This window comes from Tinamus guttatus, unplaced genomic scaffold (assembly GCF_059628265.1).
Source record: "Tinamus guttatus ecotype Peru unplaced genomic scaffold, ASM5962826v1 Tinamus_guttatus_pri_ptg000716l, whole genome shotgun sequence".
In the NCBI taxonomy this organism is placed as follows: domain Eukaryota; kingdom Metazoa; phylum Chordata; class Aves; order Tinamiformes; family Tinamidae; genus Tinamus; species Tinamus guttatus.
In genome coordinates, this window is record NW_028289250.1 from 1,674,297 (window position 1) to 1,691,976 (window position 17,680).

Below are 17,680 nucleotides of genomic sequence, written 5' to 3' on the forward strand. Positions count from 1 at the left end.
CTGCTTTCATTATAGTCACCATTCCTCTGACAAACAGTTTCTCTTTTGTAAAGAACAGCAAAAGCTGAAGACCAGAAACAGCACCAAGCAACTAACGTGTTCTGTAAATTGCTGTTCTTGGCAGAAAGATATATACACACATGAACACCATGTAATAAACAATTCAAATATTTATTTGAAAATTGTTAACAATACAAATTAGAATGGGAAACTGGGCCTATTCAGTCATAATAAACCAGTGCATTTGTATAAATAGTTTTTTGGTTTTGAGACTTTACGAAGTACTGCTGTCTTGGATACATAAAGCTCACGGCAAGCATGCCCATTACAAGTGCTAACAATTTCTATGAGAGTAAGGGTTCATAAAAGAAAGTTCTGGTATAAAGTGCTTGAAATCTAAAACTGAATTTGAGGCTTGTACACGTCAGATTCTTTAACAACGCCAATGTTTGGTAGTGAGGTTTTCCTTGCAAGGCAGGCTCAGCCCTGCTGCACCTGGAACCAGGCAGGGCAGCCCTGCTGGGGCTTGCAGGCACGTGACGGCTGCGCCACGGCTCCCTCCTCCACTGCACAAGGTTGTTTCAAGGCTTCATGATGCCCTGGATTTCATCTCACTACTTAGGAGAGCTGAGTTGGTTGGATTTGTGGGTGCAGAGGCAGCTGGCGGCCTGTCCGAGCCGCTGGGCAGTGACTTCACAGAAGTTAAAACAAATGGTAGCCCTCAGGGTGGAAACCAACTTTATTCTGAGCCTTGTGAAAAGGCCCTATGTTTAGGCAGGGCCCAGGGAAGGCAGCTTTAGGCCTCAGCCTCCCTCCTCCTTTATCGATTTATCAACTGGCTTGGTTTTCTTAGTAGGAAACAAACAACATATTAAAATCAAGTGCCAAATTTCAGTCAACTAAAAATTCCTAAGGAAAACAAAACCAATCCCTCCCCGGTCGGAGCCCATTAGGTGTGTGCTTTCTCGTCTACGTTATCTTTCCTGTCTGCGACCTCTGTAGGCAAACTGATGGCAACCACAGGCACAAAGCTGTCTTGATTCAGGAGAAGGATGCCTCTGAAAAATAAGATTAGATGGGGTAAGAAATACACCAAGCCACTATTGTTCTAAAAGTTCAATTTATTCTTAAAAACTCTCCCTTTTTTAAAAAAGTACTTTTAAAGTATTAACCCTAGTGATACTTATTTCCTGAAGTCTGAATGGAACCAATTTTCCATCAGGTTTTCAACACATATTAGCTGTAGCTTCAGGCAGCTCCTTTGACCCATTTCTAAAATGCCAGTGGTGTTGGCTCTATGCTCAATGCCATAGTAGTCTAAAATTTTCTTCCATCAGAACTGCTCCGACAGGCTCTTATAGCTATTTTCTTAGTTAAGGCCTCTGTTTTCAGCAGCCTATGACAGAGCTCTGAATTCAGACTTGGAAGGAGGGCCTGACTCTCACAGGAGAGCGTGTCCCCTACCCACTGAGACCCTCTACTTATTCCTGTCAATTTAAAAGGAAGAATTAAACCTTTACCACATTTTATAAGACTGCTTTATAAAGCAGGCAGAACAAGACCTAAGGAAAAATAAATAAAAGAATCATTCCTGAAGCACTGCAGTCTCCTGGAAAGCTTTAACAAGCCACATAGTCTCTGAATAGAGGAGACATTACTGCAGCCTGGGTCCTGTCCTTAGTGCTGACCTCTGCCAGGCAGTTTCTGTCAGACACTGCTGAACAACTTGATCATTGGCAGTGGGTTTTTTTTTTCTTGTTCTACCTCATTCAGAGGTTCACAAAGGGCAGTATTAAGCTACTTACTGTTGTGGCAGGGCAGTTGGTACAAACTCGTTCTCTACTTTTTCTGCTCTAATAAGATAGTTACCAAAAATACTCCAAGCTGCCACTGTGCTCTGGGAGGTGGCATGAGGATTCAGGATAAATTTAAACAAAACAAAACAAAACAAAAACACAGCAAAAGTTACTCACTTGTGTTCACATGAAGGGCAAATGACCTTTAAGACTTTCAGAATAAAAGCTGCGCCAACAACTCCGACCACTATGACCTCCATCAAATTAAAGAAGAGGGGGAATGAGCGAAACCAGAATCTGCACAAGCCTTTTCTCAAGTCTTCTACCCACTGGCACATCACCTACAGCCACACAGGAAAGAAAACAAGACAGGCTAAAAACCAGAGCAAGCACCGTTTTTGTGGCTACTGGTGATTCATGTTGTGTGGCCGTAGATTGACTTATTAATGTGTGTGTATGCAAATATATAACGTAGCACTGGATTGACTGATGACTCCAACGTTTCTTCACTGAAGTCTGGGACATACGAAGACTTAGTTTACGTAGATGTGACTCATCCTAGCAGAGTTACCTAAAATGAAAAGCCACTTGGGAAATCAAGGGCACATGAACCAGGAGGATGGGTCCCACCTGCCTTAATGTCAAATGACCACTTTTCAAGTGGCTACTTGTGGCCACTATGTCTTGTCTCCCAGAACGGCAAGCACTTCAACTCTTTTGACAAAAATCATGAAAATCTACTGTAATTTAGAAATGAACAGAACTTAAAACTATCATAAACACTTAACCTGACAGGATTTAAACATCAGAACTCACTCTGATCAATTAGCTGTGAGGTCAGGACATTATAGAGTTTAGAAAACCACTTGATTCCTACCTGAGTACAAAAGCAAATTCTGACTGCTAAAGGGTAGCTTAGGAAGCTTAAAAAAAAAAAATCCTATATTTTCTCCTTAAAAGTTTGTCCTTCTTAATGATTCACTACAGGGATTTATTAGACTTCTGCAGAAATTAGTCACTGTGAGATATCCTAACACAGCAAAAAACTCCTGGGCTTTATCAAACAGAAAGCCTGAGAAGTCACAACCCTAGGTTAAGTAGGAATGGAAATTCTCTCTTTGAGGAATAAGCTACTATGTGCTGTGCTGCTTTTTTCAAATTAACAGTAAAGCCCCAAAGATGAAGTGCTGGGAAGGTTATTTGCATTTTTACCCTCTTTAAGTGGACATTGTGTTTTGTCTTTCCATCAGGAAAACTCACTATCTGAATCTTAATAATGTTGCTTCTGTTTTTTTGTCTGCAAACATTCACGAAGGTGAAAAATCTAATATTTGTGCTTATTTTTATAGACAATACCAGGAACATCAGGAAGAAAGTCTATTTTCTCAAACTGCAATAATGATTTACATTTTTTTTCAACAGTATTTTCCTATAATTTCCTCCTAGAAATGTTACTATATCATATACATTTTTCATCCCTGAGGGTGGAAAAAAAAAAACAGAAAAAAAATGCTTCTCCTTTTTAAGCCAGGCTTTAAATGTATATCTCCCAGAATAAACCAAAAACACCCTACCTTATAGGAAGATGGAGGTTCCATCCTAAGAGGGGTCTCTGGTAGCTTGCCAGGTAACGTCTCTTCATCTACTGCCGTTTCTGCTTGCGGGATAAGGTACTGGCTGGTAGTTTGCAGGGGATCTTGAATATCTGTGGAAGAAAAGTTACATTAAGTTTCCCTTTTTATTTGGCTCACTAATCATGATAATTCAAGTAATGATAGTGCAGAATGGAAACAAAACAATAGAGAAACGCTGCATTTCTATATTCATGGTACAGTTATTATGAGGTGCGAATGGCATTTTCACTTGACTTCAGTGAAATAAACTCCACGAGAAGCAGAAGCGGAGCTCCGGTGCTGACGTCAGCTGTGCTTTAATGCTAGATTTCAGCTGTCACCCGAAAAAAAGTGAGGAACTTTTTATGAGCAGATGGATAGCAAAATAGCCATCTGCTATGGAACCCTTGAGGAATTTTGATTAACAAATGGCATCAAATAACTTTGCCTGCTTTTAAGGTATTGAGATTTAACAATGTAAAACTGTTCTCTGGTTTGGAAGTGCCCCAGATGGGTATTTCCTCTATAGTTTTTACATTCAGTCTCAGAAAAAAGGGGGAGCTTTAGAGAAATTTCCATCATAACAATGAAATTATTATTAAGAAATTATTCACGTGAGGCATCTGGGTTGCATGTTTACAGGCATCACGTACTACAGAGGAGAAGAGATTTGAAACCAGAACAAGAAAAATAACTCCTAGAATGTACAAGAATGGAGTTTAGGAATAACAAATACGTTCCTGCTCATGGAGAAGCAGTTATCCTACGCATCTTGCCCTTATAAAGCAATATGTGACCTATTGTTAAAACCATGACGGAGCAGCTACGAGACCTACCTTTCCCTGAGAGGTTGGGAAATGTAAATACCACATCGCTGTCCCTGGGGATGGAATACAGCATGCTCTCCTGCAGAGGGACGGTGTAGCTCGAATGCCGAAGGACTCTCATGTCCTTCACTAAAATATTTATTTCAGTTACTTCTTCTTGCTGAACCTGCGGGAGATGCAAGCAGATTGATATGGCTGAGTGTAATTAAAGCGAAGAGGCTGGCACAGGAAAGCTATTCAGCACAGACAATTCCAAGCCATGAAAATGTACAGGCGTACAGATATTACTAACAGGAACCCATTATTTTTTTACTCACAGATTCTTGCAGTCTTATGTGAGGATGTGCACCCAACAGACTGGGTCTCTCTCCCCACGGCTTTCCTGCACTCAGTCATTATGATCAGGGAGGCCTTTTAGTTCAAGGAAAACTCAAGTGTGTCAGTAATAAAGATAGAGGAAAAGGGCATGTGCAAATGTTTAGTGTATTGCTGAGACGAGACTTGGCTTTTTGTAGTAATGTTGCTATTTTAAACATCTCAGAAAATTTCTACTGGGATCACTCACTGTCATGTTTGGTTTCTTAGCTTTAGCTTGTTTGCCTTTCTCCTGTTATTCAGAACAGGCAGCATTACAGTGTCCTCCTCCTCTTCCACGTGATGCATTAGACCCTCTGCATTTAATAATCACTACAAGCAGTTTATGCAGAAAACATTCAGCATAACTAAGAGCAATACCTGCTCCGTGGGGCTGGGAACTAACAGAGATCCGAGCGCGAGCGATGAAGATTATAACTGTGATACAGAACTACAACAGAACGGGAACGTCACGTGCAATCAAAGTTACAGCCTCAGTCGGGCGGCTACACAAGTGAAGTAGCTGGATATCACCTCATTCAGCACTGCCAGGCAGCACTGGGTTATAATGCATTGTGCTCAGACCACCACCCTAAGCACAGAAATGTTTCAGTCTTCGGTAGCTATAAGCTCTCCTAAATCCAAAAGGAGTGGAGGATTACTTTTTACCTCTTTTCCATCAATTTCTGTCACTTCTTCCTGGATGACGACCAGCTTCAGGTCCGAGCTTGACGCCAATGGCCACTCATGCACCATGATGCGAGCACTGACGGTTCCCAGGCGCTGCCCTTGTGGCAGATCATCCATGTTCTCCCCTGTCAATAGAGAAGGCCGCAGGTTTCAGGGGGAAACGGCCCCATGCAGAGCATGGTGCACAACCAGACTCTCCCCAAGGCAGATGGCTGCACACTGAGCCCCAGCCCCACAGTCTCACACAGAACAGGAAAGTTGGCGCGTTGCGTTGCAGCCACAGAGCCGCCAGCACCAAGGCAGAGATGCCCCCGAAGCTCCTCTGCAGCTTGGGCTGCGCGAGGACCCTTGCGCTCCCAGCCACTGCCGCTACAAGCAGGAGCCACCCTGGTGCCTCTGCTACAACAGGCTCCACGGTTGTGACCAAGTCGCGCTCGGAGGCGGCCCCGCATGAGGCATCACTGCAGACACAGCAGCACTGGCTGCTCCCGGCGCGGAGGCGGCTGCGCTGCCCCCCGCGCCCTCCCCGAGGCAGCACCCGAGTGCCCCAGGTCGCTCTGCAGCCTCCTCGTTACGATACGAGCTGGTCGTGCAAGGGGCTCACACGGGTAGCGCCGCGGCCCCACCTGCCGCCTGCGCAAACACCTCCATTCATGTAGCAGCTTTCTGCCTCCTGCTACACGAGACTATGTCCTGCAAACCCAAATTGATCTGCTCAAGGTATCTGCTTAACCTGAATCATGTTTTACTTCAAGTGAATATAAAAAAAACCTGCTGCTCTGGGCTCTGACGTTCCTAGCTCGTTTCCACAGTCCTCTCAGGCTGGAAGTGACAATTCCCGCACACACATTTCCTCCCGACGCTCCGCTGAGACCGCAAGCTCTCTTCCTACCCCAAAGCCCCGCACTATTCCAACAGCCGCATCTTCCACAAGTACAGAGAGAACTGCCCTCCCCCTTCTCTGTTCCTGCACAGACTTAGGACATTTTTCCTGCCTTTTCCTGATCTCCTCGGCCAGAGTTGGCTCCCTGGGCACCAGCCATGCCACACACCAGGCCCCTCTGTCCCTTCCTCACCCTGCCAAGAAGGTGAGGATGCCGGTGCTCAGATCAGGCGTTTCTCTCTGGTATAAGAGACCAGGTCATGAATATCCCAATGCTCACTTAGCAGTTTACAAGTGTTATCTGAACCTATTGTGAGGACTTCATAAATAGCATAAATATAATTTCTTAGATGACAAAGAAGTCCTGGTTAGAGGAGCTGGATATAAACACGGAGGGAGAGGATTCCAGGTTCCCACTTGCACATTTGGCTCCCTCATCATTTCAGACTGACATTCATAACTATAGTCACTCCCAGCTACACACATGCCATTTGGGAACTTCCCAGGAACAACGGTAGAGAGTGCTCAGCATTTCTCAGGATTAGTCAGTAAAATCTTGTTTATTTTTCTGGAGCTAACTACCTTGCAGGTAAATTATGTTCTACCACGTTTTCTATCCTGAAGTGAAAAAGGTGAGAAAAAGAAAAAAAAAAGATAGGAACTACAGAAACATAACTGTCCCAGACAAAAAGAAACTGTCCTCCCACTCCAGAGAAGAAATAGCGTGCAATTAATAACTAACAGATCCTGCTCTGGAGAGAAGCATTTTGAAGACAAGCTCATGGCTCAGAGAATACTTTTAAAAAGCATTAGTACTTTTTAAGTAGTCATCTGATAGAAAAGAGATTCTGATCTCAGAGACCAAGCTAGGGACTCTGTGACTGACCCATCAAGAGATCCTTCAGAATACAGTAAAAGCTTAAATTAAAAGAGTGTAATAGCCCCTGTTTAATTAATTATACGGCGTGCTCTGTGCATCTCCAAAATCACAGTGCTCTCTGGTCCTTCAGAAGAGATGCACCACTGAAGCAGTGGAAAAAACAGCAGTTTCAAAATCCTTATAGGTTATGGGCCATTAGAGAATCCTAGCAACTGAAGTACTTGTGCCGTAACAGCCTATCCAGGAGAAACTTTTTTTGTCCCAATAAGCACAGAAATAAGATAATTAGAAGATCTTCCTAACGCCAATTCCTATGTGAGGTCTAGAGACCTTCTGGATATAGGCCAAGCACCTAGGGATTCAGCTATTAGCAGGGTGGAGTTGCATCCTTCTGTTGACACTGTTGAGCTTGTAGTATAAAACATTCTTCTGAAAAGACAGGTAGAGCCTGGATTTCAGAGTGGATCATGTACATCTAAGCATGTGAATGTGGTTTAAGAACAAGGCAGTATATTTTTTGCCCCCATTTTAGTTGTAAATTTTCCTAATTTGGGAAATTATTTGCTTTTACAATGATCAGTTTTTGAGAGTATGAGGTCATGTAGTCATTGTCATATCTGGCTGCTGGATAACAGGGAAGAAAATTACAGATGAAGAAAAATTGAAGAATACTCACAGATTATTGTTTGACATGTTATGTGGGTAACGCCACTCTTCATAGGAAAATCATTTAGATACACCTGTCCATTAACATAGGTGATATTAAAAACAACCTGAAAGACAGACAGATAGAATGAATGGATGAATGCAGGGTTCCCGTGCCCCTGTGCTATAATTCTGTTTGCAGAGGAACACCCTTAATGCTGACTGAAGTCACACAAAACAATATATTCTCATTCACAGGCAAAGCTTGTTTCACTGCATATTAACTCACAGAACAAACACAAAGACTTGACAAACCTGTCCTTTGGAAAATTCTCCGCTGGTTTTTAACATCGAAACATTGACTCTGATTGTTTCCTGGAAAACAGCAATGGAGAGAGATGTAAAGTTCGGTAAGAAAAGTGCTTAAGCTGCTGCAAGCCACAAGCCACTCTGGCCCTCTGCACCGATAGAGAGACCGCGCAAGGCAACCAAGCACATCCCCACACTGCCTAGCAAACCACTTACTTCTTACACACAAGGGCTTTTTCCTTCCTTTTTTTTTTAATAAAAATGATGAGAAAGAATGACTGCAGCTTCCTTTTAGGCAAAAATCTCTTTTTTTTTCAATAAAATTAAAGCTAAAAGAAAGAAATAAAGCAAAATGCTTATGAAAAATGCTATGTGGAGATATAACGGAAACAGTCTCTCATATCAGCTGAAACAGAATAGACTTTACACCAGGTGACATCAGATTCTCTACCCTTAAAAAGCAGAAAATTGTTTAAAAAAGTCTGTTAAAAAGGTGTGTTAAATGTTCCACTTACTTAAATTACATTTCACTTGGAAGACCTGAGACATAATGTTAGCCTACCCTAAAGCAACACTCGTTCTTTTCAATCTCAGCAGTACTCCTCAGTCTTTGGTTATCATCCCCAAATTATGCCACCCAGGGCCTCTCCAGAGCCACAGCTAATGGGCATTTTCTGCCTTCTTTCAAACCCTAATTGCTGTAATTTATTGTTTCTTTTGTGGATATCAGAGGAATGACTTCCCTTTTGTCATTCTGTCCTCCCATTTAATCCTTGTAATTTCAGGGACTCTTTTGCAGATGGGCCCTTCAGATTCCCAAAATGGCCCCTGACGAAAGCCACGTCCCAAATAACCTCCCTCGAACACAGCCGAAAGCAGCGACTTCCGCACTACCCTCGGAAATGGCAGCAAAACCCGGCTTTCCTGCTGGCAGACTCCAAGGATCCTATCCACACTTCCAGAATACTCCTGGAGACTGTTCTCCGCACTTCCAGCATCTTCTTTGGATCTACTTATCTTGCCTAACAGCTAGAAAATGACGCCAGTCTTTCTAGAAAGTTTGCTCAGATTTTAGAAACAAACAAACAGCACTAGAACAACAACAACAACAAAACCACAAGCAATTCTCAACCTCACTCTAACGGTTGGGAAATCACATTTTTAGAAAACACTGGGTTCTTTAGGGAAGAAAGTACTTGAACAATAGAGTCTCCAACACAAGACAGTCACATTTAATGAGCAGAGTTGGAAGCACACCTGCTATATAAAAAAAATCTTTATAACAACTGGCACTGATTTAGTTAATACTGGTTTTCCCAGGAATACCGCAAACTCAAAAGCAACATTCAAATCTGATGCAATAGGAATCAGGCTTCAGTGTCCTTTAAAGCCTAGTTTAAAACCCAAAACAGGCAACTTCTTAGTTGGAAATGACTCATCATCGATGTTTCAGCTACACGTCAAGTCACGTGGAAAACTCCCAGAGATTTTGAGGGACATCGAGGGCAAATCTCAATGATTTTTCTATGAAATGGGTAAAAGAAAATTATCAGATTACTGAGTTTTCCCCAAAACTCACATCCTAACCATTCACAGTAAAAGAACATTATCAGTTTAATCAGATAACTGGGAGTCTATTAATGAAAATACACCTTGAATTAGTAAAAAGATCAGAGGATGCAATCCATTCTGTTATCTGTAATTTCTTCAAACCAAATATTTTCTTCTCCCATTTTAAGAACACTATGTATTAAAAAAAATCCACTCTTTATCTAGCATTCAGAGCCGTACTTCTTTTACAGCCCCACATTGCATAAATCTGTGTGTCATGACTTCCTATTTTTTTCTATCCAGTGAGAAATCAGGAGGCATCAAGGATAGATTTTCCAGGCAGTCTTCTTTCAGTTTTTGAGCTTCAAATGAAATTTGAGTTCCTTTATGCAAAAACCATTTTGCAATCTTTTTCAACATCTCTGAAATGACTCAATAAAAATACAAGAGAAAAGGAAATGACTGATAACCAGTAGCTAGTGAAAAGAAGGATAATTCCCCCAACACTTTCTTTTTAAGCAAATGCTGTGTTTGAAAATGGATGACATGGGGAAAAACTGATATGCTGAGTATTGAGCATTACATGCAAAAACTGAGCTACATGTGATTTTTTAAGACAGCTTTCAATTCTGTAATGCCTTAGTGCCCAAAAGCACACAGGTACATACTTAACTTGCACTTGAAGAGCATATTATGTGTTTAAGAAATTAAAATATTTCAGTGGATCATCTCCCCACTGTCCAAGTTACAAAAAAGAGAGGCTCAGAGGCAGCTAGGACAGCTGATCTGATCCAGCAGATCCTGCCACTGAGAGAAGCAGGATAGTTCTCTCTTCTCCCTGCATCCTCCTTCCCTCTCCCTTGTGCCAGCAGTCAGTGAGTCATTTAGCTCATTACATTGGCAGGAAACCATCCACTTTATTGCTGGGCTATTTTTCTGTCAGCGAAGAGCCTGGCGAGTAGCAGAGTCAGTGCAAGGGACAGGACGCGGGTGTGCGGCGGGGAGCAGGTCTACTCATGCTGACAGCCTCGAGCTGTTAGACTGGCTCAGCTGCACGGTCCCTCGTACTGCCAATACCTTCTCGGGTCAGAGCTAAGGGGATGCTGCAGCTCCTGAACTGCACAGCTTCATAAAGCAGCTCTGCAATCCCTGCTAGATTGTGTTTGCAGAGCTCAATTTCTTGGCACTCCTGTGCCCTGCACTTCATTCACATTCAGATCCAACAAATTCTTCAGCCAGTGCAGTCCCATCTCCTGCATTGTCATGGTGCCATGCCTGGATTTGTCACGCTAGGAACATTTGCTCCTGATCAGTCACACGTCCTTGTTCTGACTCTTCACTGGTAATCCCACAAGACTGTGACCAACCTTGCTAAGAAACACTCCAAATGGATCTCAAAGTCCTGGTGCTGTTGAGTTTAAATTGTTCCTGCTCCACTTAGATTGGTATAAAAACGTCTCAAGGACCCATAACACCACTGGGCTGGAAAGGATCTCAGTGTATTACCTAGCCCTTCCCTCTGTCCAGAGGCAGCACCAACTGTATCCGTCATTCCTGACAGGATATGCTGTCAGAATACACATACCAGAGCTCCCCACGGGGCTCCCCTAAGTGCTGCATCCCAAGCTCAAGAGCCACATGCTGCTACTGCTTGTTAAAGTGGCTAGGAGGCAGCCTGGGCAGCCCCGCACATTTTGTATCTTGCCTTCCTCGTGGGAGGCTGGAGCTGAAAGCCATCCCTGTTACAACTTCAGTCTTAAACACACCTACGGAGCCACCTCCATCTAACCATCCAGAGATCAAGACTCAGGAATCTTATGAAGTATCCTTTCATTTCAACAGAGGGAATACTTCTATGGTGGAATAATAAAAATCTCTACTTAGAAAATAAACCAGATTTGCTTTACAGATACATCTTACAGCTATGTGCTCCAGCACTAAGAAAAGTAAATAAGAAACTGCACATGATTTATTTTGTGAATGAAAAAAAAAAATGTTAAGCCTGTAGTAATGAAGCCACCAGGAGCCAGACCTTGGACCTACAGATTAATCATGTGGCCAAATTCTGGAGAAGCCCATACTAAGAGTATAAAATTTACTCGTTGCAACTTACAAGACACTTTTGAGCATTAACAGCAGGTTCATCTAAATTTCATGCAGTCTTGTAATTTACCATGTCCCAAATCTATCAATATACACTAAAAACGGCCCCATAATTCTTAGTGCTCTCCAGGAAAGTAGATTTTTCTCCTGCATTTTCCTAAGATTTCCCATCATTGTACTAATACTCTGACAATGCTATGCCTGTAAAGAGGAGAGCACTTCCACCACCTTCCGCTCTGGGAAAGTTAGGGCAATGCAGCAACAGTGTAGCAATAAGACTCCACCAGAATTATTGTGAATTTTTGTGATTTTATTTGTCAGCCAATGATTCTGTGAACTTGAATCAGTCAAAAATGCAAACGATGAGCATTTTCTAATCTCTTTCACCGTGTCCTACAGTGAGACCCAGGAGCATAAGTGGGGCAGTACGAGCATGGTAGCAGAAGATCAGGATGGCAAAAAGATGGTGGCAAGGAATACAAAGCATCTAACATGACTTAAAATTTTCTGAAAGACTCTTCTCAAGAGTGCCACACCGACAAATGTGCAGAGAACATTTTACTGATTTCTAGCCTTTTAAAAAAGGCCAGACAAGAGGAAGCTGTTGGGTCTAACCATGCAGGCAACTCAAATGGATCTGCCTACAGAGACAGGAGACTTCCCTGCATGGGCAGCAGGTACCTGATGGGCTGCATGGTTGGGTTACTGCCAGCAACTGTTTGGTCCTGAACAACGGCCTTAGTCACACAGATCGCAGGCAGGCAGGGCAGGCAGGCAGCCCGCTTAGCCTGCAGCTGATCCCCTGCAATGCTCTCTGAACCAGGCGTTTTGTGCTGGGCAGTGCGGCAGGCGGCGCGAGGAGCAGATGGCGCGACGCCCCACAGCATGGCCAGCTGCTGCACGGCCGGCAGCTCCCTCTCAGCACCCGCACGGGCCCAGCTGGGATACCCTGTTTGCAAGAGGAAAACATAAAGGCCAAAGGCGGCTGCCAACCATGTAAGAAATAATCAAAACTAATCAGTGTTTCTAGACTTGAGAAGAGGTTGTGGGAAAGAGTGTTGAACAAAGAGAAAAGCTACCATCCAAACTCTTCCCACCTGAGTCTTGTCTCTCCTGGAAACCTGGAAACCTTGTCTCACACGGAAACCTGGCCCCAAAGGGTCTAGGGTTGTGACCTGTGCCCCTGTAAGTCTTTAGTCAGGTTGGAAACACAGCCATATTTTGGATGAACCTTAACTGTAATCAGCGTAACTACATCAAGCAATAACTGTGGCAGCATCCTTCACAGGTCTGCAGGGCTGTCCCTCACACTTGACAAATGTTTAGTCCAAAACCTTCTCTAGTGAGGGCTGGCATTGCTTGGCAGTATTTGCTTAAGCAACTAAGCCAAACTAGCCTCGTATATATATATGTGAATCCAACAAAAGATGCTTTTGCCTCACTTCTGTTTTCTGAGCAAGCACGCTCATATTCCTTCCTTGCTTTCAATGACTCTCAATAAAATACTGCTCATCCTTTCCTTTGCCTTAGGTATGTTGCTAGGATTAATTGCTTATGCTTTCTCTCTGTTAAGTCTTCTCATATTATGAATATTTTATCAGGAGCTTTAAAGGCAAATTCTTAGTCTCACAATATCAGGAGACGCTTACATCATACTGCTTTCATTTAATCAAATATACACAGAAAGATAATGTGAAATCCTTCAAGTATAAAGTTCAGAGCATGCACCAGGTTGCTGATAGAGAAACTGGAACAAAGCTACTAAAAAACAAACAAACAAAACAGTCGCCAGGTCATTATTAGCAAGTTTCTTTTCTGATTAAAATACATTGCAGCCACTGCATATGTATTTAGGTAGTGAAGGCTACATACATTTTCTGTTAAAGCCTACAAAGAGGTTTCTTGCAGCCAACAAATAAATAATCTGAAAACAATGTTTTCCAGGCAACTAAATCACAAAGATGTCTTGCAGGTGAGTAAACCTTTTACAAAGAAATGAGCTGAAACTGTGTTATCAAGAAGCAAACAGAGTAAACAAACTTCACAGCATCCAACCTGCTGTTCTTTTAGCCTATCAGCACACACTGAAAAATGCTCTAAAAACAAAAGCTAACTCCTGGCCCAGTATCAGAAAAATATTTTAATGTGAAGTTCAGCTCTCTTGTTGCATCATTCCGTACATTTTTTTAACTAATATTAATGAATCTGTAACATAGTTTTACACATCCAAATTTCATTTCAAAACACACATATTACTGCTTAAAGAAAAGAAAAAATCCCGGATTTCAAAACGGCTTATTTAAGAAAGGACAAGCATTGCACAACAACGAGGCGTTCACATTCCAGCGCTTAAAAGAGCTGTTTCAGATTTACAAAACCGCACACACACTGTTCTGGTGTTTCAAGGTTTATCTCAGTCCTTCATTGCAGTCTCTCAGTACCTTGACACCCTTTGACTTGGAGGAAGACATTAATACCCCGCACCAGGATTGTAAAATGTGAAGCTATCAGTAGCATTCTGCCAGCGTTACGGAATACACCATCACGGGAGGCAGTTAAAGCAAAGCTAACCCTGTGATTTCCTAGGAGAAGGCAGCACCAGCCCATCTGTAGGTCCAAGGAACCATCACACAGACCCCACTGCCACTCGTCACAGAGCTCGTGGCTCCCGGACTTGGCTCCACAGACCCAGCTCCTGTGCTGCCTATTCCTGCTGCCGAGGCCCTGCCCTTCCTACCAGGCCACCATTACTGGGTTCACATTCAGACACGAGTAATTCATCAGAGCGCTTTCTCGAGATGAGCTCTTCCTTCCACATCAAAAACGATCCTGCACGTACTCAAAGAAGTGCCGGAGGAAACATAAGGTCTTTTGTTTTGTTTTTTAAAAAGCAGTAGAACCATATGTTCTGACTCTTGAATGCTTTTCTGTACATTACCCATACAGTGATATTATCCTGCCTATGACACTAGGTAGCTAACAGGTGCAGAGACTCCCAGACTAGCAAGAAAGGAGCTGATAGCGGGCGTTCCAGGATGATCTCAAATCCCCAGACGGCATGGCTATGTGCAAAGGGTACTTGCACAGGAAGCTTGCAGGCCAGGTTACCAGCTCACCGCAGACATGCTCCCTTGCACCTTCACACCCACAGCCAGCACGGGCAGATGTGCTGCTGCATCCTATAGAGCTGCCAGCTGCGACAGCCTGCACACCAAAATCCCAACTTGATAATGTTGACATGTGATAGTTTCTGGTGGTAGGGTAAGCAATGGTAGAGATTTGCACTCCAGCGCTATTTTATGCATCTCCTCAGTCAGTTCAAGACAACATTCTCTCTCTCAGAAGAGGGTACGCAGAGCAGCTGAGTACCTGGATGTAGCTTTCTCTGCTCTCTTGTACTTGACTTTAAGTACACATGTACTTCTGTGGGTACTTAAAAGACCTAGATCCCCATTTTGAAAGCACAGTTCCTGGTGCTAAGCCCAGCTCTCTTCAATCATCCATAGAGAAGCAGAAACCAGGAAGTAAGCCCAGAAATCCTTTGCAGCACAGGGCCTGCGGCAGCCTTTCTTGGAAATGTTTTCCTTAAAAAACTTGGAAGAGAGAGACATCGCAAATTTAGTTGCACAACAGAAATCTTGCACTCGTTGGACAGGTGACTACAACCCGACAAGAGCGCCTTCCTCTCTGTGCTCTCACACTTGGGAGGTCACCACTACCAGTTTGGGGAGTAACTAGAGGATGTGTTAGTCATGGTTTAAGTGCAGGTATAAGAAGCACCCAGCTCTCTGCTGTAATTCGGGAAGTCAAAGCTCACAGCTGTCACAGCACATCTTTTTATTCTCACAGAGAATCCTCGGAAGCAGATGTGGACTTAACACACCGCGCATTTCTCCTATAGCACAGAACCACCAAGAAGCGGACAGTCACACGTATAAAATATAAAGCCAATATGCCCACATGAAATCGAAACATTAACAACTCTTTTTCCCCACCTCAACCCATGGCGTACTTATTTCAGCACATCAAATCCCCTCGCAACCTGTTAGGGGAGGAGGTGGAGACGCCGCACGCACGGCGGGCTGGGTCATGGCAGACGCGCAGTTTGGACGTTTCGTGCCGTTTTTGCCCGTTCTGCCCTGGAGGGCGGCGGGAGGACGTGGGCAGAGGTGACAGCCCCGTCGCTGCCACCGCGCACTAGGGCTGGGAAAGGACCCTCGCGCACCGCCCCGGGCCACCCCGGAAGCTCCCGCCTCGCCCCTCCGAGGGGACCTGGCCCCAACCGCCGCAACGGCCGTAACGGTCGCGCGTCGCCGCCCCTGCCCGCACCGGTACCTGTCCGAGCGGCCGCGCGGCGGCGGGGCCCAGCAGCCCCGCGGCGAGGGGCGTCAGCAGCAGCAGCACCAGCAGCGGCGGCGGCCCCAGCGCCGCCTCCATCTTGGGAGCCGGGAATTAAAACAAAGTGAAACATCAACAAGCGGCCGCGGCGACAAGAGGCGGGGCCCGCGGCGGCGCGCGAGGGAGGGAGGAGGGAGCCGGGCGGCTCCTTGTTTGATATTTATTTATTTATTTGATTAATTTATTTATTTCTGTGACAGAACTGTGGTCAGATTTGCGCCTCGCCGTGCGCGCTCGAGGAGGGCAAGTGGCCGGACGGCCGCAGTCGGTACCGGGAGCCGCGAATGAAGAGAGGCAGAAGAGGAGGGGAACAGCAGGAGCTCCTCGGCCCTGAGATAACTGAAGCAAACTTAGGAACAGCAGTCAAAACCACACACAGGCTCTGGTAAAAAGGAAGCAACCTGTTTCTCTGGGTCCTCCGTAGCTATGAAGATAAATAAAGCTTTCTTTACACGGCAATAAAGGCTGAGGTCTCTGGTCACAAAACAAAACCAGAAAGCTAATGGTAGGGACGGCAAAGGTTTTAGCAGTTTGTCTAGGGAGGTTGTAGTATCACCAGGACAGGGCAGTGAACTACCTGTCTATCGAAGCAACCTGTAGCCCAAATTTATATTGTTCTGGGACTCACGCCTTGCTGATAGTATACATAAACCATGAAAATTAATATTTCATATGTTCTCTGCGCTCAGGAGACACTGGTCTAGACATCTGGCACAAGCCAGAAGGCACTGGAAAACGATGCCTCAGAGGGTGAGAAAATACTTCAGAGGGTGGAATACTTCAACCCTAAGATAGATCTCTTTGGGCTATTCATTTTGGGGTAATGAGATAAGTAGGGGTAATCTCCAGGTAAACTGCTTATAAAATGAAAACCTCATATATTTCATCACTAAATATTATCAATCATTTGTGCATTTTAGAGATTAGAAAACATTATGTATTGCTTAGTTAACTGATTTGTCCATAATCACACAAATCAGCAGTGGTGAAGGAATAAAAACCCAGGCATTTTAAATTCCCCTGCCTTCTCTAACATCATTTTGTTTTTCTCAGAGCTGTCCAAGAGCCTTTTTTTTTTTTTTAATCCACTGCGTATGGCAGATGGAAAGAAATCAGTGAAGCCTCACGAGGCAGAGCACTACGCAGTAAATCAGCTCCCTGACAATGCCTGTTCCCAGATCTCCTAAGGGTCACACAAGTGACACACGAGTGTCTCCAGTCTGGCAGCTGCGAGAATGCAGCCCTTGTAGGCACTTGCCGTCATCTGCACATGCTGGTGGGAGGACATTCAAATTGCAAACATTCCTGCTCGGCCTTGCTCTCTCTTCATGAATTGGAGATCGTGGATTGTGCCCCGGCAAGACTGTTGAATCCTACACGAACAGCGCAAGCTACAATACCGCAGTGTTTTCATAATGTATGAGAGGCATGATAAATAATGCTATTTGATATATAAAAATACAGGGAAACAAGGATCTCTGACTTGCTGAATTTTTAAATATGGCACTGTCATTTGATGTCAAGGAATTCAGCCTTTTCCCCCACAGAAATGGAATGGACAAGTGCCTGTTCCTTTTTGAATGTCTTTGTATACCCTAAGTCTGTACATTTCCTGGTAAAATACTTAGGAA

The 17,680-nt window shown here is 44.0% G+C and overlaps 1 protein-coding gene across 1 annotated transcript; it reads right to left on the reverse strand.

Moving 5' to 3' along the window:
• Positions 1-584: 584 nt before the first annotated feature.
• Positions 585-16,125, reverse strand: GINM1 (glycosylated integral membrane protein 1). The gene is made up of 8 exons (XM_088537029.1): positions 15,987-16,125; positions 8,004-8,063; positions 7,720-7,816; positions 5,260-5,405; positions 4,246-4,402; positions 3,371-3,501; positions 1,974-2,137; positions 585-1,058 (listed from the first exon to the last, which is right to left on the reverse strand). Exons 1-8 carry the CDS (start codon positions 16,086-16,088, stop codon positions 950-952), a joined length of 966 nt encoding a protein of 321 aa, XP_088393155.1. The 5' UTR covers positions 16,089-16,125; the 3' UTR covers positions 585-949.
• Positions 16,126-17,680: the final 1,555 nt, after the last annotated feature.